Source organism: Drosophila subpulchrella, chromosome 2L (assembly GCF_014743375.2).
Source record: "Drosophila subpulchrella strain 33 F10 #4 breed RU33 chromosome 2L, RU_Dsub_v1.1 Primary Assembly, whole genome shotgun sequence".
Lineage (NCBI taxonomy): Eukaryota > Metazoa > Arthropoda > Insecta > Diptera > Drosophilidae > Drosophila > Drosophila subpulchrella.
In genome coordinates this window covers 15,065,721-15,093,095 of record NC_050610.1, presented here as the reverse complement: position 1 = coordinate 15,093,095, position 27,375 = coordinate 15,065,721, and the positions used below count along the sequence as shown (strand labels likewise).

General features: G+C 40.0%; 1 protein-coding gene across 2 annotated transcripts; it reads left to right on the top strand.

Annotated features, from left to right (window-relative positions):
* The first annotated feature begins 78 nt into the window (after positions 1-78).
* On the top strand, positions 79-21,729 carry LOC119546779 (zinc finger protein Elbow). Of its 2 annotated transcripts, none has more exons than XM_037853332.1 (3): positions 79-1,232; positions 17,575-18,403; positions 20,453-21,729. In XM_037853332.1, the coding sequence occupies exons 1-3, from the start codon at positions 1,164-1,166 to the stop codon at positions 21,214-21,216; spliced, it is 1,662 nt and encodes a 553-aa protein (XP_037709260.1). In that variant the 5' UTR covers positions 79-1,163; the 3' UTR covers positions 21,217-21,729. The 2 variants fall into 2 exon arrangements, with proteins under 2 accessions (XP_037709260.1, XP_037709259.1); XM_037853331.1 differs by having other exon boundaries at positions 17,572-18,403.
* The last annotated feature ends 5,646 nt before the right edge of the window (positions 21,730-27,375 follow it).

Genomic DNA, 27,375 nt, shown 5'->3' with positions numbered 1-27,375 from the left:
AGCGGAATAGAGAGTGGGTGAAGAGAGCGAAAAGCAGCGTGCACGTCATTTTGTTTATAGATTTTTAGTCGAATTTCGTTATTTCACGTTTAAAGTTCGTACGTGCGCTGAACGGACGGACTGTTACGACCGGAGTGTTGTGTTGTGAGTGCGAAAGCGTAAAATCGGCCAGGCGGATATACATACATATATATATGCACTTCCCCCAAAACGAAAAAAAAAAATTTAAAAAAAAAAACGTCACACAATCGCCTATTTTTTGAATCGTTTTCGAGTGATGATCTTTGTGCTTTATCTAAATTAGACTGAGTTCAAAACCAAGTATACATGTGAAACAAAATTAGCTAAGTAAAGAGCAGCAAACTTTTGGATAACCCCACGTTTCCGGAACCATCTTTTACGTACGTGCCTCATCATAAAACGCGCCCTCAACGAGGCATTCGAGCGGAACCACAAACCAAAAACGGCCAAGCCAAAGAAATATTAAAAAAAAAGTATATCTAACAAAAAAGGAAACCAATAAATAAGTACATAACACATAAAAAAACCCATGCGTGAATCAACAAAAAGCAAAGAAAGAAAGTAATGTGTAAATTCTTTTTTTACACACACATATCGTGTACATATAAATATTAATTCCAGCCGAGGCAATTATAATACTTAATGAATTTATTGCACAATTAAAGCGAAGCCAACTAATAACAACAACAAATTAATATGCCGATGGCGTGAAAGTCACAACTCGACGCATGAGAAATCCCCCCTGCGCCACCGCACTGAATTATTAATGAAATCGAATTACAAACAAAGCCCAGCCAGCAGCGGCAATAACGATTGCGATTCGGAATAAAGAAAAAAAATAAATAATAAATAATCATAAATAAGTACACACATCAACAAGAGTCGCGGAACGTGGACGGCTTAATCAGCGAAAAGTCAGGCAGCTGGAAAATATTGCAGGAAAGGCGCAGGCGCCGCTTTTCACACGAGTTGGCAGCACACGCCACATAAATTGGCATTTACCGTTAAGCGCGCTGCCGTACTTTGCGGTCGGGACAAGCAACAACCACAACAACAACCACAACAACAACAACAACAACTCAACACCTCCACCGAACCACCAAAGAAAAGCCGTCAAAGTGGATTTAACAAATTATAATAAAATGCTGCAATCCAGCAATCATCATTATTTAAGGCCGGATTATATGACAGCTGCAGCTGCCCCAACAGCGGTAAGCTCATCTCTTTGTCTCATTTCTAGGGGTATCATACGAAAGGAGGTAGTTTGGCAATCGGTAATATATTGAATTTATCAGGACTTATCGATAAATCAGGTCAGCGATTAATGCGATTAGTTTTTTGGCAAGCCTGCTTAGTGCAATTGGACTAGAAAGAATTCATATTTTCTATTGGAGACAGATCATTATTAAAAAACTTGTATTCTCACTTCTGCGAGATATTTTACTTATTTTAAAGTTTGGCAATCGAAAATATATTGAATTTATCAGGACTTATCGATAAATCTGGTCAGCGATTAATGCGATTACTTTTTTGGCAACCCTGCTTAGTGCAATTGGATTAGAAAGGATTCATATTTTCTATTGGAGACAGATCATTATTAAAAAACTTGTATTTTTACTTCTGCGAGATATTTTACTTATTTTAAATCTTTTGTAATATACCTTTTACTTTTCTACATTATTAATAGGAGAATTCTAATTGATAACCTTACAACACTTGTTCATAATAAAAAAAAACCAGGCCATCTTAATGTTTATACCATTTTACACCTATTTCTGATCTTATAAAATGGGTTTTACTTCCGTACTTGTGCTTTTCGATCTTAAACCATAAAAAACCTTATTAAAGCTTGGGAAAAAGGATTACTGAAAATATGAACTAGTGAATTACCTTAATCATCATGCCTAAAGGAGAGCCAATACGAATAATACGGATCTTAACAATATCACCCAATTCGATTCGTTTGATTATAAAACTCACAGCCATGAATAACAAACTATCGACATTTCGGACATCTGAAATAGATTGTCGAGCCATATTTCATAAATAATAAAAATGTCGACTGTGAAGCACTCGCCACAGGCGAAAAACCACCGCACCAATCCTAACCGAACAACCTCCTCCAAAACTTCCAGAAGACTTTGGGCCATGTGCTCGCAAACGGAACCGTTTTCCAGGGAGGGGAAGAGGCAAGTGGCGAATTCACAATCGTAGAACGATAAATTCTCCAATATCTGCACATAAAACTTATTTATGTTTGTTCATATTAAACTATGTAAATCTGTAGCCAAGTTGCCTCCGTCTGAAAGTGTTTAGAGAGTCGAATGCACCTCTGGAAATTGTATGTAAATTTATGGCGCGCCAAATTTGAATTTATAATGACAGAAAACAAATGCAATTTCGCACACACCGACACACACACACCGAGTTCGAGGAACTATGGCAGTTAATCAGAGTCAAAGTTGTTGTGGTCCCCATTTACCCCGCCACCACTTTATCCAAACTATCTCTCTTCGAACTGCCGTGAGACTCATAAATTTTCATTTTAATTTGTTGAGCGCATTTTGTTCATAAAGAACGGAAGCAGTTTATGGCACCAGCACGATGAGTACATTCATTAACTGGGTAATTTGAAATAGCGTTTTCGGAGCTTACGTGATTTACGGATTTCGGTGGAGAGCCCCAGCCATCTCCATATTGGTCGTGTGAAAGCTTTTCAGCAGCGCAAATGAGGCAAAACCCATAAATCAACGGATCGTATCTCAATACGCAGTCCATGATGAACTGGTTCCGGTGCCAAGTGACTGACAGATTCTGTGAGTCTGGGATTCATTACAGCTCAGGAGGCGGGCTTAAAGCATGTTCGAAAAATCTCTAGAAAACCTTTTTAACCTAAAAGTTGATAAAGGTTATATTACCCATATAAGTCTGACAAGTTTATATAGACTGACCTAGTGATACCGATTAAGTATCTTAGTGCCATGCTAAGATCTAATACTTTTATGACGGGGTGTGATATAAGTCTTACAAGTTTATAGAGACTGACCTAGTGATACCGATTAAGTATCTTAGTACCATGCTAAGATCTATTACTTTTATGACGCGGTGTGATTGTTTATAGATCCTGACCTAGTGACACCTAGTTATAATTAAGTATTATAATACCCTGTTACGATATAATACTTTTTCCATAGAGACTTATATACGATTCAAAATTGACGTGCGACGTGCTAAGTAAATTTAGCTTTACGTGTCTCCCGGTGACTGACTAACCTTCTTCTTTTGTGCTTTATCTGCGATACTATCTGCGAACGTATAAATTATTCAATGATTAATGGCAGCTGCTCATAATTAATTATAATAAAATCAAATAAACTAAGCCTGACAGCTGTCAGTGTCATCATTTGTATATCTTTTATGTGGCGCCCCATAAAAGCGGAGATACAGAGACACTGAAACTGAAAGAGAGATCTTCGAAATGACTGTTGATAATTTGCTGTCACATGGTGAAAAATTACAAAACTTTTTAACCGAAAATGGAAACGGCGTCGCAAAATGGTAATAAATGCGACTCGGAGCTATCTGTTGGGCAATAACTCAAAATCTGAACGTGAAAGTCAGTTGCAGTTCGCCCGGGCTCATGTCAGAGCTTAACATGAGCTCAAGACCAGTCAGTCAGTCAGTCAGTTAAACCGACTGACTGACTGACAGAGCGGCGGAAAAAGGTAAATAAAGTGCAAATGTCAGCTGACCGCAAACATCATTAATATAATTAAATGTGTCAGTCAAGCGGCCATTTATGCAGTCGGACGTTCATTTCAGTTAACCACAGGCTGGTTGGCTATGGCCTGGCTCGGTTTGGCTCCGTTTTGGCCACCAAATGAACCCAACAACTGGTCGGATCTGGCAGTTAAAGTGTGCGCTTGACATAACGGCTCTGTCTCAGGCCTTTCCTCCCCTCGGTGGGCCATTCTTTTGGCTTTGTGTTTGCGTGTGGCTCTAATTAAAGTGTCATCAGCAGCAGAAATGCCTGGCAACAACAAGTGAGTCGAGTATAGTAGAGTTGCCCCGGCATGTTGGGCTAGTGGGCTGGTGATAAATTGCCATGTCTAGAGCTGTCATGTTAATTTTTTGTACTCGCACACAAATAATAGTTTTTGTCCAAAGTGTTAATTAATTCTTGGAACATTTTAAATATGTGAAAAGCGAGACAGACAACCGAAGTACACGATATACAGCGGCATGGTTATGGCACTCTAATTGGGGTTTGGCTGGGTTAAAAGTCAATTTACATGAGGCGTTTATATTTTGTGAGTCCATTAGGGGGTTTGGCATATACGAAATAATGTTTTATATTCACACTTTGAGCTTTTGACTTTCCTCAAATAATAAATGGAGCTCTTAAACTGTAACGAAAATAATATAAATACTTTAATGTCGTAAAAATTGCCTCATAAAATAATATATTCCGTTTTGTTTCATTTTGCCTTATCAGCATTTAAAAATAGAGAATTAGTCACCTTATAAAATAAATATTGTGCTCTAATCAAATCAAAATCACCAATAAACGTTCTTCATATCAATCAATCAATCAGTCTATACATGATTAACTTTTCCTGTTGGAATTGGAATGTTAGGTACCATAGGTACAAAGTTCAAATCCCTTCCAAGGATTATCTGTAAAACACTTGGGTCTATGAAGCGATAAGAAACCGATTAAGAACAGACCTAAAAAAAACACTTATTGAATCGATATCTACTGCTGCTCATTAAGAAATTTATGGTATTTTATGGTTAGGGCATAAATTTAACGATCCAATTTCGTTAATAAGCGACTATAAATATCAAGTAAGAAATAGTAAGAAGCAATAAAACTTGAACAGCAGCGTCCAACGCAATGTTACCAATCCGTATTATTATTTTTATTGCCTTTTGGGAGTACAATCAAACGGCATTTATCACTCGAAACTCAGACACTCGAAACCCCCCCATCCAAAGCCATAGTCATAACCATTCATGGCGAATATCATTTTGAAAACTAAATGCTTGCGTATGTACAAATTGAATGGGTGAAACTCAATGAATTCATTTAAATGCACGCGAGGCGGCAACTATGATAATGAATTGCAATCGCCGCTTTAACCGCAAAATAATAACCCGTTTTTTCCGTTTTTTTCTGTTTTTTTTTTCTCTATAGAGTTAAGTCGCGGCATTACAAATTATGGTCCGAGATAATCGATTTGGTGGAAGGGGGGACTCAAAAAAGAGGGGCGAATGTGGGTTATAAAACAGTCAAAGTCAATAATCGTAAAATGCTCCAACAAATTAACCAATAAATTCATATAGAAGTAATCAAATTAATGTCCCCGCTGATAACTGTCAATTGCATTATCATCATCACCATTAACAGCATCATGAGATGTGACACAGACTTCATTGTTTGAGTAAACGGGTTTGGCCGAGCTAAAAACATATGTATTATATGCATTAAAAACAAACAAAAATTAAAATTTAAAGTTTGACACATTAATATTTTATTAAATATTTTCTGGCATTTTAAATGCATTGTTTCGCAAAAGATTTTGCATTCTACCTGATGGATTCAATTATGCCCAAGCACATGCTTATGCCGTCACCATGTGACAACCGGTGTTTACCCTGCACATTTTCCCAAATTGCTTTTAAAGCCAGGGCACAGAGTGGAAATAAAAACCCTATAATTCCCCAATGTCCAAAGCAAACGCTTGACCGTTACCGCGGCATTCTTAATGCCTGGTAATCTGGTGAAAATTAAATGGGTTTCAAATGGTATCAATCATTAAGTTGGTTACTACACACCACGGGGCGTATGAGTGATTGCCATAAATTTGTGTATAAATATTAATCAGTTGGCCGCCCAAAAGCCCCGCACAAAGACCCACAAAAGAGATCATTGGGAAAAATAGGGCTTTCAGGGCTCAACAAAACATTTGACACTAAATGCACACAAATTGCTTTTGAAGCCCGAGCTGAAATTTCAAAAGAAGCCACAAAGTATTCAAGAATACGTATGTATTTCTTTATGTTTGTTTATAGAAGGGAACTGGAAAATGTCTGACCCGTAGGCAAAGGAAATCACACATGGCAAAGGTATAAAGAGAAATAGGCTAAAAATGTAATGCTGATAAGCCCACAAAGCGGTCAAACCGGCGCCCCTTTTTTTTGGGGTCCGAAGGGGAGCGACAATTTCAATCACATCAACCCACTGAATGGGGCGGAAAACAAATAAACAATCAATCTCAATCACATCAATTATGCGCTGAAACAACTTGTGAGCTATCAAAGCCCTCTTATCATCGGGTATTCCGTTTATTTCCGTTCAGCCTTTCGGGGGGGACACATTTTTTTCGGCTGTATATTTTTTATTTATTCTACCGCGATGTTAATCATTTTAATTGGCGCCACTTGAACGGGTCGCACTCTGAGTGAGTGTCTGATTGGCGTCCATTAATTTTGTGGCAGTCATTTGAAAGCGTTTCAAATTACTTTTCGTGTTGCAAGCTGGTCTCAATTTACGGCGAGCACCGAAAGTGAAAGTGACCGGCACAGGCACTTTCGACCGATTGCGATAAAGAAATTATGGCCAAGACGTCACACAAAAAAACAAATGCCCAAAAAAAAAGATAAATTGACCATAAATTAACCGTAAGCATTATCTTTTGATTTAAATATAGTGAGCTAGCCTTTCATAAAATGCACAGTGTACACTCTAAGTATAATTTTCTTTAAAACTTTTTATACTTAAGTTACACTAAACTTACAACAAATCAGATCGCTTAATTTCTCTGGTATTTCCAATACAACTTAATAACTTGAATGCTTAAGCCTACATCTTACTGTTTTGTCATCCTTTAAGTCTTACGCTAAAATATTGAATTTAAGTCTTCAAAAGCGAGTGACACTTGGCAGAAATGTTATCCCTATTTTGTTTATTTTTATTTGTGGACACAAAAAACAATGAAATATGCCCCATCAACAAAAGAGGCGGAAAAGTTCATTTAAATACCAACTGACATGTGTCAAAGTGACACTTTTTGATTGCTATTCGGTTACAAATTTCTAGCTCTTCTTCGCTTTCGTTCTCCCTTCGTTTTGTTGTTGTCTTTCGACTGCCGTTGACACTTTCCGAACCACCCAGCCCCCCTCCCCCACATCACATACACATAGATAGACAGTGCCTGTGACACTTCAAGGCAAAAATGGCAAGGTTGGAAAATACAAAACAAAAATAAAAGAAAACGTATGGGGAAAATAAAATGAATTAAAGATACTGTCAGAGTTTTTACTTTCCAATGACTTGAATGTCATGTCAAATGTCAAGTTAGAATAACATCCGTTTGACTTACGCAGGGAAATGCTGCTGACAGAACCCATGAACATTGGAAATTGTTCACATGATAATAATCATATGTCAAATTTTGAATAAATTCACCACTTATATTTGAAGGAAAAATGTAACATTTACTTATTTGTACGAAAATTACAATTTGCTACATCTACACAGAGAAAATTCTGACGTTCTCATCTGAATTAAAAATGTTCTTAAAATAGAACGACATTTTTAAGTTGAAAATGTTTTTATTTTGCTCGAATCAAGTTGAATTGGCGGTATTTAAGTACATTGTATGCACAAAAAAACTATTAGTTCAGTCCTTAGTGTGTACTTATCAAAAAGTTGTTAAATAAAATCAATTTAACTTTTCTCTTCTCACCATTTCGTTCTTATATTGATACCAAAATGTACTTACGCGGTTTTTAAGAACGAATGTTCTCAATTCAAGAACAATGTTCTTAGATAGTTTTCTCTGTGTATATTTGCATTTTTAGCCCCAACTGATGGGTTAGCATCTGAGTTATTGCTAAATACTTTTCTTTGGATCAAGAAAACAACACTCAAAAGGGGTAGGAAGTGCATCGAGTTGTTACAGAACAATGCGATGCACATCTCACGCCTTTTTGCAATTTTCCCAGGCTGGCCGTGTGCGTTATCACGTGTCAAATATCTTGCACCGAACAAAGGCTTTCCACACTTTTCGAGTGGGTAGCATCTTTATCGAGGGAATCGAGGGTTGGTGGGGGGGGGGGGGGGCCCTGCCTATTCAAATTAGCTGAGCGAGTGTTGCGAATAAAATTTACCTACTGCAGTTCATTTATTCAGCTGTCTCCGCTGTCTTTTTGGCTTGTCGCCCTGTCATTTCGGCGTACTTTTGCGAATAAAAAATACAACATAATGTGCGCCTTTTTGTTGTTGTTTCTCTGGCTTATCGCAGCGAAAAAATCTAACGAAAGGCGAGATCCCCCTTCTTTTTGGCCCGCCAAAAACCCCCTTCCACGGCCATGTGTTTGTTGGTTGCATTGCTCGCGTTATTTGGCTCTATTTGCATATTTTCGCATTTTATTATGCAGACAGGCAGAAGGCTTGAGAGGGGAGGGCTGGGGAAATTGGGGGGGGTTAGAGAAGAGGCGTCAGCACGTCATTCAGTCGCACTCCCCGTCCCTCTCGCACCCCTCGAAGAGCCCACTGCTTCGGTTTCGTTTTTTGGAATAGACAGCCCAAGTGCATTTTTTATTCGCGAGTCGTATCTGCACTGGGAGAAAATTGTGTTAGGATAATGGGTTTTATTTTTCTGTTTTATTGAATTTTGGGTTATATGTTAAAACTCTTGTTTCTAACATTTTGAACGAATATTCAAAGAACAACATTATTTTTACTAAAATTATTTTAGACACCTTAGTGTGTTATTCCAAAAATATTTCTAAGGAAAAGACTTAACATATTTCAGTTTAAAATAGGTCTACAAATTTTTTACCAAAAACAAATTTCTTTATTGTGCACTGGTCAGGGGTTGGGGAGAGGGGCCAACAGCTGTGCAACACAAAACTGTCAGTTTGGCAGAAACGGCGCGAAGTGCTAAAATAGTGGAAGATCCCACTCTCTATCTCCATCTATCTATCTCTCTTTGCCCCTCTAGTGCCGTCTTTTTCTTGCTGTCAGAGTTGACTGGCAACGGAAGTGCAACAACAATTTGTTTTCCTTTACCAAGCTTTCAGTTTGTCGTTTCTGTACCGCTATCTGTTGGATATGTACAGTGAACAATGGCTTTGCTAAATTACAGAGTATTTAAAAAAAAATACTTTAACCACACAATTTTTAAAAATGTTGAAACTATCTTTATTCGAAATCGTTTTCTATATCATGATGCAAAAAATGAATATAAAGACAAATTTGAATGGCCCTTACCATTTTGGTAATAAGTACTTATATTTCACTGTAAAAGTTCCATTCAATCTATCTGCGGAAATGAAAGAAAATGTCGAGAAACTGTATTAACACTCGAAAACATAAAAAACTAGCCACCAAAAGTGCATATTTGAAGCAACGAAATTAAATTCATTTAATGGTGTTGTTAAAAAAATGCAAATCAAGCACGCAAGGGTAGATGGTAAAATGAATTATGCCAAAAACGAAGGGGCTACAAGTGCAACAGAGAACATAATCAGAAAAAAAGGGGTCGTGGGGGGCGGGAAGGGCGGGATGCTGACAACACTTGTCAACGCAACTGTAGAGCGGCATAATTATAAATAACACGTAATTAACGCGATGCCAAATGCGAATGACACCTCCGAGCGAACATTTTGTGGGTCTGGGCGGGTCTGATCCGCATCTTCTGTCCCATCCTCCGCGGTATACACTTTGAGAAATAGTCCTTAGTATTTGAAATAATAAAAAATTGTATTACTTGAATTTTGTATTCCGTGAGATGAAGTAACTGAACAAAGTTTATGACGCAGCCTAGCTATTAGTGATATTTTAGTTCTTAACTCTTGAACCAAAAGATATTTGATTTTTCACATCTTTTTTTATAAAATGGGGCGAAACCGACCGGTGCGGCAAAATCGAATTATTAACCCACATGTCAGGAACCCTTCTTCAGGAATATATGGATCTAAAAACTAATTATTAAACCCATTTATCAAGACTATTCTCGGAGTGTACCGCCCCTCGGCTCCTCGGTAGTTTGGCATTTTGACAGGCGAGCCATGGCAACAAGCAGTCGACAGCCAACAATGCCAGCGAGACAGCAATAATACTGCATTTGCAGTGGACTAAAATAATAAAGTGTCGTTGGATTCATTATGCGATCGCGATTCGCGATGGAGACGAACGCATCAGGTGTGCGGGATGTGGAAATTTCATTAACGCTGACAACTTGAAATGCTAATTATTGTCAAATTAATTTAGTCAGCTGTCAGCTTAAAGATTTTTCTTAATAAAAATAAAATCGAGAAAAAACGAGCGACAAACTCGGCGCGGATCAGTCGGAAAGTAGGAATTAATGAATGCCGCATGTGGGCACAGGCATTCAATTCACTTGACAGCAATGACAGACACCTTTTGCTTGGCTTTATGCTAATTTGCCAGGCCAACAGCTGCCACAAAACACAGGCACGTAAATACGAATTCCGCTAAATGGGGGGAATAAAATATCGAAATTATTGTTCTTGATGAACAACAAAGATTTGTGGTGAAATAATCGGATGTGAGTGTGGGTCGTGGAAAGGGGGAATTCTACATTTAAATTCTGTGAACCCCTTATGATCCAGTTTGAGGTGCTAAACTGTATGCAAACACTTTACTCAACGATCTTATAAAATTAAACAAGCTTATTCGAGATGACAGCTAGTCAGGTTCTCAGAATCCAAACAATATTGTATTATAACATTTTTCTTAAGTATTCGGTATAAATATTAAATATTTTATTATCATCCCCTTGAATGAATTAAAGAATATTCATATATTTCAACAATTTATTAATATTAATCTTAATAAAGTGCTGCTATTTATAATGCTGATCAAATTGAGGCATTTAAAAGGCAAAGCTTATGTGAGGCATAATGTCAAAAGGTAGATACTGTCAAATAAATAAGATAAAATAAGTGTTCACTGGGCCTCAGTCCAGTCATCCACAAAGAATTCAAAAGATAAATAATTATGTTTGCGATTATAATAATTAAGCGCGTTTGCATAACCCTCGCAGCTGTTTATTCCGTATTTATTTACGCATATAAGGGTATCTATATATTATTCGTCCACCAAATATAGCCAGTGCTTTTTATTTTTGCTGCGGGAGGAAGTACAGCCCGTCATAAAGTAACGCCCACGTTGACGCATTCCATCACAATTCTGGACAGAGGCTGGCAGGTGACAGGCGCACGTTGCGTATGATTGATAAACACGTTGTCCAAAATTATGAATACATGGGGTATACAGACAGACGGAGATGGCGAGAATTGAAAATATAAACACCATTTAGCCGAGGCAGCTGCGCTAATCTAAGAGCAACCTTGAGAGACCCCATCTTTGAGTCGCATTTTATTTGTATTCTTTCTATTTCTCTGAGCTGCCACATGAGTGATGAGCGGGATAATGGAATATGCCAATTGGCGTTGACATCAATGGCAAGCAAAAAAAAAAAAAAGCAACATTGCCAGCCAGAGGCAAGTGAGATTAAGTGATAGTTCTGCAAAAGAGTGTTTGCCTGTTGAATTTTTTCCTCATTCAGTGGCAATTAGTTTTGCTTAGGGTTATTGGGTTAATTGTATTGTGTATACGCAGTGTGTTACCCGCAGACATTGATGTAGCACCTAGACAAATGGAAAAACCACTGCCAAGGTTATTGAACTTGCTTAACAATGGCAATGCATAAATATACCCTCCAACTAGATAGGTCAAACAAATAATATTTATTATTCAGTCTACTGCAACATTTTCCTATATGATTAACCCAGAAAAGGACAACAGACCACACGCGTTCCTCTATTTTAATCCCCAAATATTTATTCCCATCCCCACATAACCCAAATCGCTTTTGTTTCCTAATTTGACTCACCCACCTGGGCAACTAAATAAGGCTCACCTGACAAAAGATAGACAAAAATATTCGCTATTCAAATAGAAAAGCCAACAACAACAAAGTAATTTGCACAGCAATACCAAAAAAAAAAAGATAAGTAAACAAAAAAATGCTGGTAGAAAAAAAAGAAGTGAGGAATGCGGCGACGAAAAACAAATGTTTGCATACACGGCTCTGGAAACCGAAAAGCGAAAAAAGGCCAACTACAAAGCTACAGAAAATGCAGCAGCAGCAGCAGAGAAGCTATAACAACTGCCAACTGACAACTAAATAGACACGTAATGTTGACAAAAGTCTGACATGAAATCTAACAGAGAAACAAGACACGACCCCAGCCAAGTTTTCCGAGAGGCCCCATAGAGTGGGGCCACTGGCACTATGACAGTACGGCTCCAAATGAAAGAAAGAGTGACACATGAAAATGGCATTAATGTGTCACTCAAAGTGCACCCAGCAACTGCAGCAGCAAGCCACTGTGACAATTGCAATGATATGGCTGACAGTTGGGGACTCTCATGCAACGTCTAAAATTGCAACATTGTCTAACGCCAAGTGCTCTTCACAGGCAGTGGCAACTCTATGCCATGCCATATAGATATGGCTGGATAGTCGAATGGTCGGGTTTTTGAGTGCCAGGGATGGCCTCGTCGGATCTCGGCTTTATTTGCTATTTGTTCGCCACGTCCTCTATATCCCTCTCTATCTCTGTGTGTTGGCCCGCGTTTGACAGTCAAATGACGCTGTCGGCTGTCAATATGACAAGTGTCAGTTGTGCGGCAGTTGACAGTTAATGTGACAGCGTTTTGTGTTTCTCTTATTGTGCCATGCCGGCTGAAAATAAACCAACAGGCATATTGAATTGCAGTTGCGGTCGGACAGTTCGGGGTAAGACCTATAGAGCGGTTCCAAATGGGGTTACGGTTGAGTAGAGGGGCTAATCGTTAGTGACCTTTGGCGAGTGCTTTGATTCTTTAGAGGGTTAGGAACCACCTTAAAAAACGGGTCTGTCAAACTATCAAAGGCTTTATTTCCGTCGAGATTCTGTTATTAACTATAACTAAAAATTAAAACCAAAAAGGAAGCAACATATTTAGTTTTTACTTAAATTATAATTTATTCCGCCCAACAGCAGTACCATAACTCAAGATGAATCATTTAATTCAACTTGGGCCCAAAGCTCTTAATATTTTTATAGCCATTTATGCAAATTTTTCTTATACATTTATATTTATTCTTCTCTTACCCAAGCAAGCAAAATTTATTATCACCCAAAACGAACAAAAAATGTATATAAGTAAGCGTATACAAAAAGGTGTTAACAGGCGGAATGATATAATATACATGCATAATATGTATAACGACAGAGTACCCACTCCCAGTGTCAGGGTCTTGGGCCAACTCGATATAGGGCGGCCAGAGAAGGAGCACCGCAGTAAGAGAGAGAAGAAAATACAAAGTCTGCATAAAGTTTTATACCATTTTTATCGCTTATTTTATAATTCCCCAGCAAAACTGCAAGGGCGTCTTAAAAAAACTGACTCAGGGGTTGGGTTGGGTTGGGTTGAGTTGAGTTTTGGGTGTTCGGTTCGGGGCTGGGGGCTTAGCTTGGGGGAAAGGTCTGCTAAAGACGTTGCCGTTGGCTTATGCAAAGCGTCGTCGACGATGGCGGCGGCACACAATTTCCGCTTTTTATGCTTATCCTGTAATTCATATTTATAGCAGCTATTTCTGTATCGTAATGTGTGCGAAGGAAAGAAATTTCCTGAGCCGCAGAATCTTTGAAAATTGCATTTCACAAAATATATTGCCAGCAAAATGTGATAAAAGAAGAAAGAGAAGTGCCGGGCCAGATAGATCTCAAAATCCATTATAGATAAGTTTTATTGCTGTTTACTAGCAAGTAAATCAAATAGCTCACAGGCATTGCAAGTAACCAGAAATTAAAGCTACTTTACTTTGTTTTTTCTCCAACAATAGGACTTCCAAAATCGATTTAAGTGCACTCTGTCTCGCTTACTTCCAACCAAATCACAATACCTTTCGGCAAAGCTTCAAAAGTGAATCGATCAATAGCTTCAATTTGAAGAACAACAAGCCAAAGTCAACAATTCATCTGGTTTCTTACCAACTTACGTGGTGCAAACCTCCCCACTCCACCCCGAATTGAACTTATTCCCCCATTTGGCTGTCATGTCATTGTTTCAAAGTTTCAACATTTTGTTTGTCATATTAACATAAAGTATGAGTTTTCAAGGGCCCTCTAAGTGCGTGAGCCTTCGACCTCTCCCCCCGATCAACCCAAAAGCTTCGCGTGCCGCTTTTATTTGTTTATAATTTACTTCATTTTTATTTACCTTAGACTCTTTTATTGTTTCAAGTCTACGTGCGATGATGACTTAAGTATGTCGATGTGTCATACTTCTCAAATGTTGAGTGTACTCAAGGGTTTGGCGGGGAAGTAGCTTATGGCACTATAAAATAGTTTGACACATTTAGCTTTTCTTGTTAATTTGTATAATACTTGAAGCATTTGCCGGTGACACTTGTGTGAAATGTTAAGCAAATAGCTTGTACAGCGTGATGATGTATGGTTGTTAGGGCCAAGATCTTAGGGGATCAATTTGACAGTCTTGAAAATCGATTGAAAAGGAAAATCCTAGAAGCTGTCAAAGTTTCATTCCATTTCTCCATACCCGACTTCGCACACCTTTAAAATAAAATTAGCATTAAGAAAAGATATGTAAGCAAACGATAATAAATCAAATGAAATCATGACAGCTGAGTGTGTTTAGTTCGAAGTGTCTAATTAAATTATACGCATTTAACAAGCGACTGTGACTTGATTGTGCAAAGGCATAACTAAATGCATTTCAGTTGAGGTTTCATTTCCAACTTGCTCAGCCATGACTACTGTTGTTGTCGTAGTCACTTGTTTTTTTTATTGCCGTACTCGGGTTGTTGTTTGTTCACCTCGTTAGTGTCGATGTTTTGTATACACATTTTTCACAAGGTGTAACATTTTAATTATCACAATACTCATAATTTATACGTATTACGTTTATTCATTTTTCATTTTCCATTGGCTCTAAACAGCTAATTAAGTGTTAAAAGTACATACGTGTTTTTCAAAGTTAAATATTCTCGAATTTTAGCGTGTTCGTAAAAAAAACCATTCAAAACTGCATAGTAAACATTTTTGATGGGCAAAGTTACACCAGCGTGGAAGTTGATTTCTATAATTATCCCCAACTTGGCCCCAATTACTATTTGATCGGGTCAGAGACAGAGTAATAGTTCCATTTCGCCCCGCACAAGTCAATTGACGTACTCACATATAAATAAAATATATCCACGTTTTATGAAGCTATTGTCCAATCGTAAATTAAACAAGCCCCATATGGCCCATTCTATCTGCACACATATATGAACGTATACGTTCCCGCCGCTGGGACTGGGAAATATTTATAAACTAAATCACAAACAAAACACAAAATGTGCGACACGAATATGCGTAATACCGAAAATCAATACGGAAACTTTATCAACGTGATAATAAATTATGACTAATTGTGCTAAAAACGAGACGAAATGGAGTGAGGTCTGCCCGCCCCTCTGTTTGCGCCAATAATTAATAAAGTGTTGATGAGGAGTGGGATTTTGATGGCTGGGTATATCCAAAAATTCAAATCGAAAATGTATTCGGGAATCGACTATTCGTTGGCTAAGGGACTACACTGTATTTATTTATAATATTATATTATTTATAATATTGTAAGGAAGTAAAAAAACACTTTTTAAAATTCCATTTTTTATAAGAAGATATATTAAATTTTTTTTAAGATTAAACAAAATTTTTTATAAACCAATTTTTTAAAGAAGAAGTTTATTTTACTTTGAAGGACTTTATATCAGATAAATATATTGTATCCTGAAATATATTAAAGGGATATTACTATGGAAGTTTTAGGATATGTTAGTCTCATTTTCTTACTTAGTTTTAAATAAAAGTTTGACATATTTTGTATAAGCCCCAAATAATACTATCAAGCTTTTACAACCTCTCCATTAAATTAACCCCCTTACAAAATGAAGGTTACTCCTTTCCTCTACACACACAAGCTCTCTGATTACAGGGCATCCAAAGTGCCCTTAAGTACCGATAAGAAATTTTGCCATTTTTACAATAGTATCATAATAATTTATGGCGGCCCATTGAGTGTTATAAAAGCTTCAATATTTTGTAGTTTACGACTTGCGCCAGTTGGGCATAAGCGTAATTACGCTCCCATACATACGGACACACCAAGTGTATGGTACGTCATTATTTTCGATGTGGATGTGGCTGTGGCTGTGTGTGCATATGGATGTTGTAGTTGGGCGATGAGTTATGGACGTACAACTCTCGCCTCAGTTTCGGGTTTTCCCTTTCCGCTCATTCTTCTTCTTCCTCTTCTGCTGCTGCTGGCCATAATTTATGGCATGCGGCGAAATGGATTTTATTGCAAAAACCGTGTTTCGTGTTTATGGCACAAAACTGTGAGTGGGCAATATTCATTTCATTTATGTACACTTATAACTACGATCGACTGCAATTTGAGCTTTTGTCGGCACTCGTTGGATACCCCTTTGTACTACTCAATCGGTAATTTTCACTCGTATAGCTCTAAATTAGACAGTTTTGATCGAAAAATAACACTTGCAAATTAATTTGATATATTAATTGCAAAATCCTCCTAATAAATGAAAACTGCCTACCTTTTTTCATTTAATGACTCAACATTTCTTATTATTTATTAAACCCAACCCATTTGCACACCACCACTGCCTCTCACATAACATTGGCACTTGTTTATTGCACAATATATCACGAATGGCTAATAATTTCATTAACCTAATTGCTCATTTGGAAATGGCCATAAAACCCGATGAACGCTGATTAAATGTTATTAACATTAGCTCTGCATATAATTATAGAATACGAGTAAGATGGATGGGATTCGGCGATATGAGTAACTAGATTAGCTTATTATTAGCGGAGTTCTTGATTTTTTGAGTGCAATAAAGCTAAAGTCCATTTAGTTTCACCGATTGTGCTGCACGTTTTTCATATTGAACCAGATTAAGAGTCAGTCCCAAAAAATATATCAACCATGGTACGCCCTTAGTTTATATTTTTGCCCTCAAACCAAGTAAACAACCACTCCCGAGAGTGTAGTTAGATTTTTTCCAACACCATTGCCATATTTATGTGCTTCTATATCTTTCCGTTCGACTTTTTTTTTGGCAAACATTTTAATGGCCTCATAATTCCCTTTATTCTGTTGTGGGATTATAAATATTTACGACCATAGGCCTGTTATTTATGTCGCCTCAAAAGGCGGGGGCATGAAACGGAGTTGCACGAGTATTTCAAGATCGCACCAGTTTTGTGGCGAAAGATAAAGATCTGGGGCAGAGTAAGCAAAGAAGTGTTTGCCGAACAAAGTAGAGTCAAAGACAATAAGGACGAGATCTTATCGGCGAGGCACAAAACGCACGATATTGTACTGATACACAAATTTAACCCTCGTTCTTGTATTTCTCTTTTTTTACCCAGCAGCTGGACAACAAAAGCAGTCCGTTGGCGCTATTGGCCCAAACATGCAGCGCCATCGGAGCGGATACCACAAACCCCAAGCTGCTGGCGGCGAACATCGAGAAGTCCACAAAGCAACTGCATCACCAGCCCAAGGGATCGAGTGGAGGAGGCTCGGGTTCGGGATCGGGTGCGTTTGGCCTGGGCCAGCAGACATCAATGGATGGCGGTGGACGCGATAAATCCTCGCCAGTTAGCAGTCATTCATCCAGCGTCAGCACCGGTTCCGTGGAGCAGCAGCAACTGCCCATGGCCCATGGCAGCAACAGCAGCGGTAGCATCAGCAGCAAGCCCACACCGACCACCTTTAAGCCCTACGAGCCGAATAACAACATCAGCAACATGACCACAGCAGCCATCGATTGCGGCGCCACAAATCTCAGTAGCAACAACCCCAGTGGCCAGCAGCGGGTTAAGACCCCCAAATCGACGGCGAACGGCGGTGGCCAGCGTTGCGATTCGAACCAGAGTGCCAGCTCGCACCGGGAATCGCCCACGGCAGCGGCTGGCTCCCTTCGAAGGACCCCCACCTCGGGCATGGGCGGTGGTGGCCAGCTGAATGGCAGTCCCGGCCTGCCGCCCTCCTCCTCCGGTCGCAGCAGCTCCAAGGAGTCGGCCGCCATGCACAGTCCAAGTGCAGCCGCAGCGGCTGCGGCGGCGGCGGCCCAAATAGCCAGCTCGAATCGCCTGCAGGAGGCCGCCCTGGCCGCCGCCAAGGAGGCCAGCTATGTAAAGGCCCTGCATGCCGCCAGCCAACAAGGATCCGCAGCAGCTGCATCGTACTATCCGCCCGGTGAGTGCAACCAGAAATTGTGGGTGGGTGTAGAGTCAGGTGCACAGAGAGAAACATTTAAGCACATTGTTCTTGAATTGAGAACATTCGTCGTCAAAAACAGTGCAAGCACATTTCAGTTCAATGTTCTCAATATCAAAACAAAATGTTTAGAAGAGAAAAATTAAATTGAGTTTACTCAACCACTTTTTGATAAGTAGGACTAATGGTTTAGTTGTTAACATAAACAACGAAAATAATTATACCCGTTACTCGTAGAGTAAAAGGGTATACTAGATTCGTTGGAAAGTATGTAACAGGCAGAAGGAAGCGTTTCCGACCCCATAAAGTATATATATTCTTGATCAGGATCACTAGCCGAGTCGATCTAGCCATGTCCGTCTGTCCGTCTGTCCGTCTGTCCGTCTGTCCGTCTGTCCGTCTGTCCGTATGAACGCTGAGATTTTGGAAACTATAAGAGCTACAATACTGGGATTAGGCATGCAGATTCCTGAGATTCCTGCGCAGCGCAAGTTTGTTTCAAAAGAGTGCCACGCCCACTCTAACGCCCACAAACCGCCTAAAACTGTGGCTCCTACAGTTTTGATGCTAGAAAAAAATTTTAACTGAAATGTATTGTTCTCATCAATACCTACCGATTGATTTAAAAAAAAGTGGGCCACGCCCACTTTAGCGCCCACAAACCGCCCACAAACTTCAAAAAATCGTAAATATGAACGCGGATATCTCGGAAAATATCAAAGATAGAGAAACGGGACTTCGGATTTAGATTCCGTAGGTTTGAGCGCAGGGCAAGTTTGTTACGCGAATATGCCACGCCCACTCTTACGCCCACAAACCGCCAAAATCTGTGGCGCCCACAATTTTCATGCTAGATAAAAAATTTTAACTGAAATGTATTGGTCTTGTCAATACCTATCGATTGATCTAAAAAAATGTTTGCCACGCCCACTCTAACGCCCACAAACCGCCCAAGCCTGTGGCGCCCACAATTTTCGTGCTAGATAAAAAATTTTAACTGAAATGTATTGGTCTCGTCAATACCTATCGATTGATCTAAAAAAATGTTTGCCACGCCCACTCTAACGCCCACAAACCGCCCAAGCCTGTGGCGCCCACAATTTTCGTGCTAGATACAAAATTTTAACTGAAATGTATTGGTCTTGTCAATACCTATCGATTGATTTAAAAACAACTTTGCCACGCCCACTCTAACGCCCACAACGCTTAAATCTGTCTACCGCCGGTAGGTGGCGCATTTGCTGCTTGCATATATCCATTTTCCTTTGGTCCCTTTAGCTGAGTAACGGGTATCTGATAGTCGAGGTACTCGACTATAGCGTTCTTCCTTGTTTTCGTTCTTTTTTTTAAGAACATTTTCAACTCAGATGAGAACGTCAAAATTCTGTCTGTGTGGGCACTGCGAATCGATTATGTTGTACATACCACTTAAGAGGCTTAGGAATACAGTAAAAGCATCAAGGAAAGAGCTTTTCCAATTTTTTCATTACAGCTTACGCATTTTAAAGAGTATTCGAACCTCCCAAAATAAAGTTATAATATTTTTTAGAAGTTTCTAGTCGATGATACAGCACCCTTCACACTAACCATTATTAGTTTTCAAAATAAATAAGAAGTCTATGAAAATGTATTTTGATGTTTAGTTGATTATTAAGTAAAGCTCACTGGAATTGTAGTCCTAATCAACTTTTACCTGGGTTAGTTCATAACACAAAATATTATATCCTACTTACACACTTAATAAGTAAGGGGGATGAATCCCACCACCAGGGAAAAAGGTAAAAGAACTTGTGGTATTAAACAAGTATGCAACAAAAAATGTTTTTCTAGAACCCCCCATCCTAAAACTTTTTTTTGTTAAGATAAATAAGACAGTGATGTATTTTATTAGCGTTCAAAATTAAAGTCTTAAGTCCGCCACTTTTAGGCGTTCGAGGTATCTTGAACAGAACATTACCTATCTACATTTTGTAGGATTAATATACACAATAAAGATTGCCAACTAACTCGTCTATAATTTCATTGCAGGTTACGGCAGCCCCTATTCCATGGACTTGATGACCGCCAGTTCGCTGATGTCGCCGCACCACGCGATGTTCAAGGCGTCGGCGATGAATCCGTATCTGAACTACGCCCGGATGAAGGGCCTGACGGAGCAGTCGATGATGGCGGCCACGCCCAATGTGTGCCGGGATCCCTACTGCACGGGATGTCCGGCCAGTCCGCATTACATCAATAAGGCCTCCGGTCAGCCGTGTCCGGCGGGCTGTCCGCAGTGTGAGGGAGGTGGTGGTGGTGGCGGCGGAGGCGGTGGTGCACCCAAGTCCAGTAACTCCCAGGGAGGATCGGGATCGAGTGCGGCAGCAGCGGCGGCGGCGGCAGCAGCATCCTCGTACCACGCCCAGTTGGCCGCCCTGGCCGCCGCCTCCCAGATGCCCTATGTGTGCTCGTGGATCGGCAGCGATGCTGCGTACTGTGGCAAGCGGTTCGGCACCTCCGACGACCTGTTCCAACATCTGCGCACCCACACGGCCTCCGTTCCGGATGCGGTACTGAGTGCAGCGGCCGCCGGCGGAATACCGCCCAACCATCCGCTGTTCCAGCGCACCTACCCCACCCCGCCGCTGAGTCCGCTGTCGGCGGCCCGCTATCATCCGTATGGAAAGCCCTCGATGCTGCCGCCCTCGTTGGCGCCACCCGGCATGCCCGGCCTACCCCCGCATCCGGCCCTGGCCCAGTACTTTGCACCGTACTCGTTATACGGTCCCAGGATGGGATCCTCACATCCGTAGTAGGCGGCCGACGATCCTTCGGGGGGAAGTTCTTCGGCCTTCAGTCAAACCCATCATTTCTCTTGAGTCGTCGTCGTATCTCTATGTGTTTTTTGGTGTATATGTATGACTCACTCGTGAAACGAAAAGCTAGTGATCTAATGTACTGTAGTTACATACAAATGTGTTTACAATTTAGCTTAAGAAGTCTAGCGTCTAGATATTAATCTATCTAAATATCGATGATATATATATAGAGTGCAGCACATCAAATATCGCTCGTCCTTGTGTGTCTGTGTGTTTCGTGGTTGCTACTAAACGCATATGGTAATTTTAATATTATTTATTATATTCAAGCGAAACGATTACAGAATTAACGAAATGAAATGAAAAGATTGTCCAAAAACTTAAAGTTGTAAAATTCTTGTAAAATATATGAGTAACTGCTTATAATTAATTCTATATATATACCTATACATAACTGTGTAATTATGAACAATATTTTAATGTTCAATTAAGTCACTACAAAGAAATCAATAAATCAAAGAAAATTAAATACCAAATCAGTTTTCTTATCTCTAATATGGTAAAATGGGTTACATGTTTCTGATTAACAAGGATGAAGGAAAATAGAATGTTGATATAAAATAGTATAGTAGTATATAGTATAGTATAGTATACTAGTTGCTGGAACTGAGATTGTAACAATTATCCCGTGCTTAAAGTTCAATCTGGTTTTTTCCTATACTTGTCAAGGATAACTGTCACAAACTGTTGGCTACAGACCAACAGCAGATGCCTAAAACCGTATCGGCAAAGCTTTAAGTCATGGCCAAAGGCAAACCAAGACCAACCGAGGAAAATATATGTATAGTATACTTATCCATTGGCTCACAAATCATAACATTTCGGTTACGTTTGCCGCTAAATTATACCAGGCCAGCTACTGGAACAGCTACTGCTCCCGCACACACACCGAATGGCAGTAAATCAAATTTTATATTTCCCCAAAAAGAAGTTGAGAAATGGTAGGTGGAACTTAAGGGGCAGGCAGGCACACACAGTTGACTGGCAATAGTTCCTCTGCTCACTGCCCACATATGGCGTCGATAAATTAAAATTTTCGTTTTTGCTATAGATGGGGCGGTAGAAAGAGAGGGGGGCGTAGAGAGTTATGCCCCAGCATTTTGACAGCTAGCCGCCCTACCTGACAATTTATTGTATTATACGGCGGAAGAGTGGGTTCGGGAACACCCTCTGACCTGGCCAGGCCATGGTTCAGACTCCGACTCTGGTCACCATCTCTCTGTCCCTCTATGGGAGTCATAAAAAATATGCCATAAACCTCCTATATACCCCCACACACACTCGCATATTGGCGTTGGCATCAATAATTCTTTCATAAATGTCCATTTCGCCACATATAGCCGAGAATCGTTCTGGGCTAAAAAAAAGAAAGGGAAGAGGGCACCTGGATGGTATGGCATGGGGCATGGGGTATACGGGGCTTATATATAAGTGATGTTCACGTTCAGTGCTTTTGACAAGCCGAGGATGAAGATCTCGCCGGCCCTCGTCCTCCGCAATACTCCTTTCCGATTCTTGTTTTATTTTGTTTCATACCACATCGCAGGTGAAAGCCACCGCCATCGCGCTGGCCATTATAGTTCCCTCTAGCCGCGACCATTTATCATTGGAGCCAGGTGAACCCGCACCATCCCATTCCAGCACACCACCACCACCACCCACCAAAACCCATTCGACCAGGCTGGACTTGTCACCCGACCTCGCGGAGAAAGAAAGGAAAACGGCAGGCGGGAACTGGGTGGGTGGTTGAAATTTATTGGTTGGGGATTTTGTGAAAATATTTCTTCTACCGTTTGCAAATTTATTTTTCCTGCAAAATAATGGAGATGAAAAATCGCCAAAAGATACAAAAATATTACAACGCGAGCCAGCAATAAAACCATAAAAAACGAAAACGAACGAGAAGCTCGAATAAAATATGACTGTCCTTTTGGCAGTTTGGGTTGGGGGTTCAGCATGTAAATTGTTAAGGTAGCCAATTGGAAAAGAAAGCTCCCCAAAAGATATATGAAGTATATTACTTCCCGATCCGAGTGTCCACTGTACTCGGGGCTGTGTGATCCTACTTAGTCACTGCGCCACCATCTTGGCGGCCATTAAAATCGCCGACTTGTTGGACTATACTTCGCTCGTGATAAGTGTTGACTGCATATTTAAAATGCAGACACGCCGGCTCTGTGAAAAAGCAGGTAAAATCGTAATTCACTGAAATTTACGATTGCAGCAGCAGCCTGGCAGCCCGGCAAATGAAGAAAAACAACAGAATGCTAAGCACTTGGGCGGAAGAAAGTCCAAACGAATATGGGATACTGTTTTTTTTTCAAAGAAATATTCAGTATCAATATCACTCATAGCCACATCCATTTAGGAAGACAAAACGCGAATTCTGTGGATAGTACAAACGGGATATGGCATACTGTCCTTTTACGAAATCTAAAGTATGAATTAGGCATATATAACCACATCCCTTAATGATCTCATTTAAGAAGACAAAACGCGAATTCTTCAGGTTCATGACAGCGGATAACACATTCATATATCATATATCAACTTACAGTTCATATCTACAAACAATAAGATGCAGTAATGCAGTAGTTTATACCCACAGCCCGTATAGAGTATGAACAAAAGACACCCAAACCCAAAGTGCAGGCCACAACAATAATTTTCAAAACCAAATGACAGCCGACAAAACCATATATCATTGTGCATGGAGGCAACGCCACCGTCTTGTCTGACTTTGCCACCCACGATCTGAACTTTTGTCACTTCAGAGGCGTCGCTGGCTGTCTTAACCAGTGTCTGTCGTCACCTCCGCCCGAATCCCCGATCCGAATCCGAATCCAGCTCGAAAATTTTAATTTCTTCAACAAAAATAAGAAAGCAAGGAGTCACACGAGTTTAATAAATTGCCATGCAAGTGCTGCTTGAAATTGTCGCATGTGTCGAGGCATTGCAAGCAAATTGCGCGCACTAAATGTATGTATTTTTCCATTTCGGCGGTTCGGTTGGAGACCTCACAGGGGGAACTATCAACGTCTGATGACATTTCCATAATTAGTCGAGCGTGTCTCTGTTGGTCTGGTTTTGTTTTCGCTCAGGATCCCCCATCCCCGATCCCCGATCCCCGATCCCCGATCCCTGCTCACGTTGCATGTTTGGACGCTTGTCTTGATTTGATTTGATGGCAGGAGTGAGCTGCACTTTGGAATCGACTCGGGTGGGAGCCTTTGGGTGTGATTGCGATGCCATGCCACGATGATGATGAAGGCCTTTCATATTTATTTATTATGCACACAATTTTGCAGACATCGTTGTGCATGTCCCTGTCACGTCGTCTCCTTCTGCCATCTTCCATGTGCGAATTGACGCCGCATTTATGGTGTTGAAATATTAATGCCGAGAGTTGGTCATGTCATTTTGATTTATGAGTCTCTGGTACACTTTCCTATATGCATGGGGGGTGATACGGGTCCTAGAGTTTGAGTTCGGAGCATTGAGATGTTGAAAGTACAAGTCGTTATGCCTCACATGTGGAAAAGAAGCAAGCGACAGACAACTGACATTTGAAGTAAGGCATGGGTAATCCACATTTTGTATTCTGCATACGCCACATTGTATGTATCTTAAAATAAAATATAAAAAACATCATCACAACTCATTTTATTATTTATTCTTATAAATTCCCATTACTTATCCCATTAGCCATGACTAAGCAGTAAATACCATCTAACCAGCCGAATAACACCAAATCAGAACCAGAAATCGATGTTGGCCACGTTGATGGCTGACAACCGCTACACGAGGAGAACAAGGCGAAAACAGCTAACCGTTCTGGCCAGCCAGCCAGCAAGCCAGAAGCCCAAATGCAGATACCTGAGGAGCAAGAACACAGCTACTTGTTTGCCGAACCGGAGGAGCTGGAGATCCCTGGGTTGAGGTCGCAAAGCCAACGGCAACTGCATTTTATCTTTTACTCCTCGAGTTCTTTCACTTCGGGAACATGGGGAAAATGCGTGGACATTAAATATGCATGAGCAAGAACATTACGTATAAATAAATTTAGCAAACAGTTTGTATGCAATGCGCTTGCAAATGCATTTTTATCGATGATGATGGTAATGATGATGCCCCTTTTCGAAGGTGTTGAAGTTGCAGGCACGGTGCTCACGCAATGTCTGGGACCGGGACTTCGACGGACTCTGGGGACCGCCGTGAAAACGATGCATTTGACAGGCCTCCAGGGAGCCCCTGCACTGGGAAAGAAATCAGATCAAGTTACCGAAGTATGAAATTTAGAAGTGCAGTTTTGGACTCCCATTTTGAAACCATTGGAAATACGGAAAAATCAAACATGAAAATGGGTTAAAAATTTGACCGTCGGTAAAAAATGAAACTATAATATAGAATATTAGAGAATTCCTCCTCAAATTCACCTAAATAGGGATCCAATACTTTAAGTTATGTCATCTAGAAGTGCAGTTTTGGGCTTCCATTCTGAAAGCCATTGGAAATACTGAGAAATCGAAGATGAAAACGGGCTCAAAATTTGACCCCCGTTATAAAAGAAAACTTTAATGTAGAATATTAGAGAACTCCATCACAAATTCATAGAGGTATCCCACGTCTAAACCGGGATCCTATAACTCAAATTATGGAATCTAGAAGTGCAGTTTTGGGTTCACATTCTGAATGCCATTGTATGTACCGAAAAGTCAAACATGAAAATGGGTTAAAAATTGTACCCTCGTTAAAATGAAAAAATGAAATGTATAATAATAGATAATTCGATCACAAACTTATATACCACTCATGCGACACTTCTAAATCGGGATACAACTACCCAAGTTGGAATTCCGAACTTTATTGAAAGACAGGAAAAGAAACCATCTTTCTTACACTATAACAACAATTTTTGACTTGGGAAGTTTTTTTTTGGCAGTGTAGGATAGCTGGGGAGCCGCAAAGCACGAAATACTTTATATCTGGCGGTCTGACGTCGATGGCCAATTGCCGTCCCAAACCAGCAGAACCCATTGTGGCGGTCAGCATCGTTGGCCATTTTAAATATGAGCACTGCTGTTGTGCAATCTTGTCGGGAATTCTCGCTGGCAGCTTGACACTCCACGTACTCTGTCGCAGATCCTACTCCGACCATCTTCCTGCCCCATCCTCGGACTGGACACCACACCATCGCGACTTCTGTCAGCGGCTGCTGTCGTGTTGCATGTTAATTTCTGTCCGCGTTCGCCGAATATATGCCACGATTTTATAGCCCCCACTTAGCACGCGCGATTGTCAAAAGAAATTCAAACAATATTTCTCGATCGTGCCGCATTTTAAAATTGTAATCGTCAGTCAATCAACTTAAATTATTTTCTAATTAATTTTGCATTGTAATTTGAAAGCTTTGATTGACGGGAAAGCATTGCGGGATTTTTGAATGCAAATGCTTTCATAAAGTTGTTTTTGATGTGTTTTTAAAATTACATAATCTAAATGAAAAAGTGATATGTCCTTTATTGTTTAAATTAATACATTTTACGGTTTTTGCATTATGCACAATCTTATTTAGAGTCAACTTCAATAAAACAACTACACTCATCTTAAAAATTAAAGTCATTAAGATCGGTTTAAAAGTCCAGAAATCAGAGACGTATATGAGCCTCACAAATAAATTGCGGAAATTGGTTTATTTAAGTTTGTGTTACAAGAATATAATTTATAAGCGTAAATTGTATATAATATGAAAAGCCAAGCCCATTTTTTAGCGGCTAAAGACTAGGTCAAAACAAGCACAAGGCCATTATCGATCGATAAGTGCACCGTTGCAATTCGATTTCATTTTTTTTTTTGCACGACTATCATTATTGATAGATAGTTACAAAGCTGGTCGCACTTGTTAACGATCGTATGTCATCTACCCAGATCACTGGCAGATATATGGGTACATAAACGTGCATATATGAGACATGTTATACGACAGACTCTCAACCTTTTAATAATGTGTCGCCACATATTCATATGGAGATAATTTCCTCACCGTCCGATACTCGACTGGACTATAAATTATGGGCTATGGCAGCTTGACTG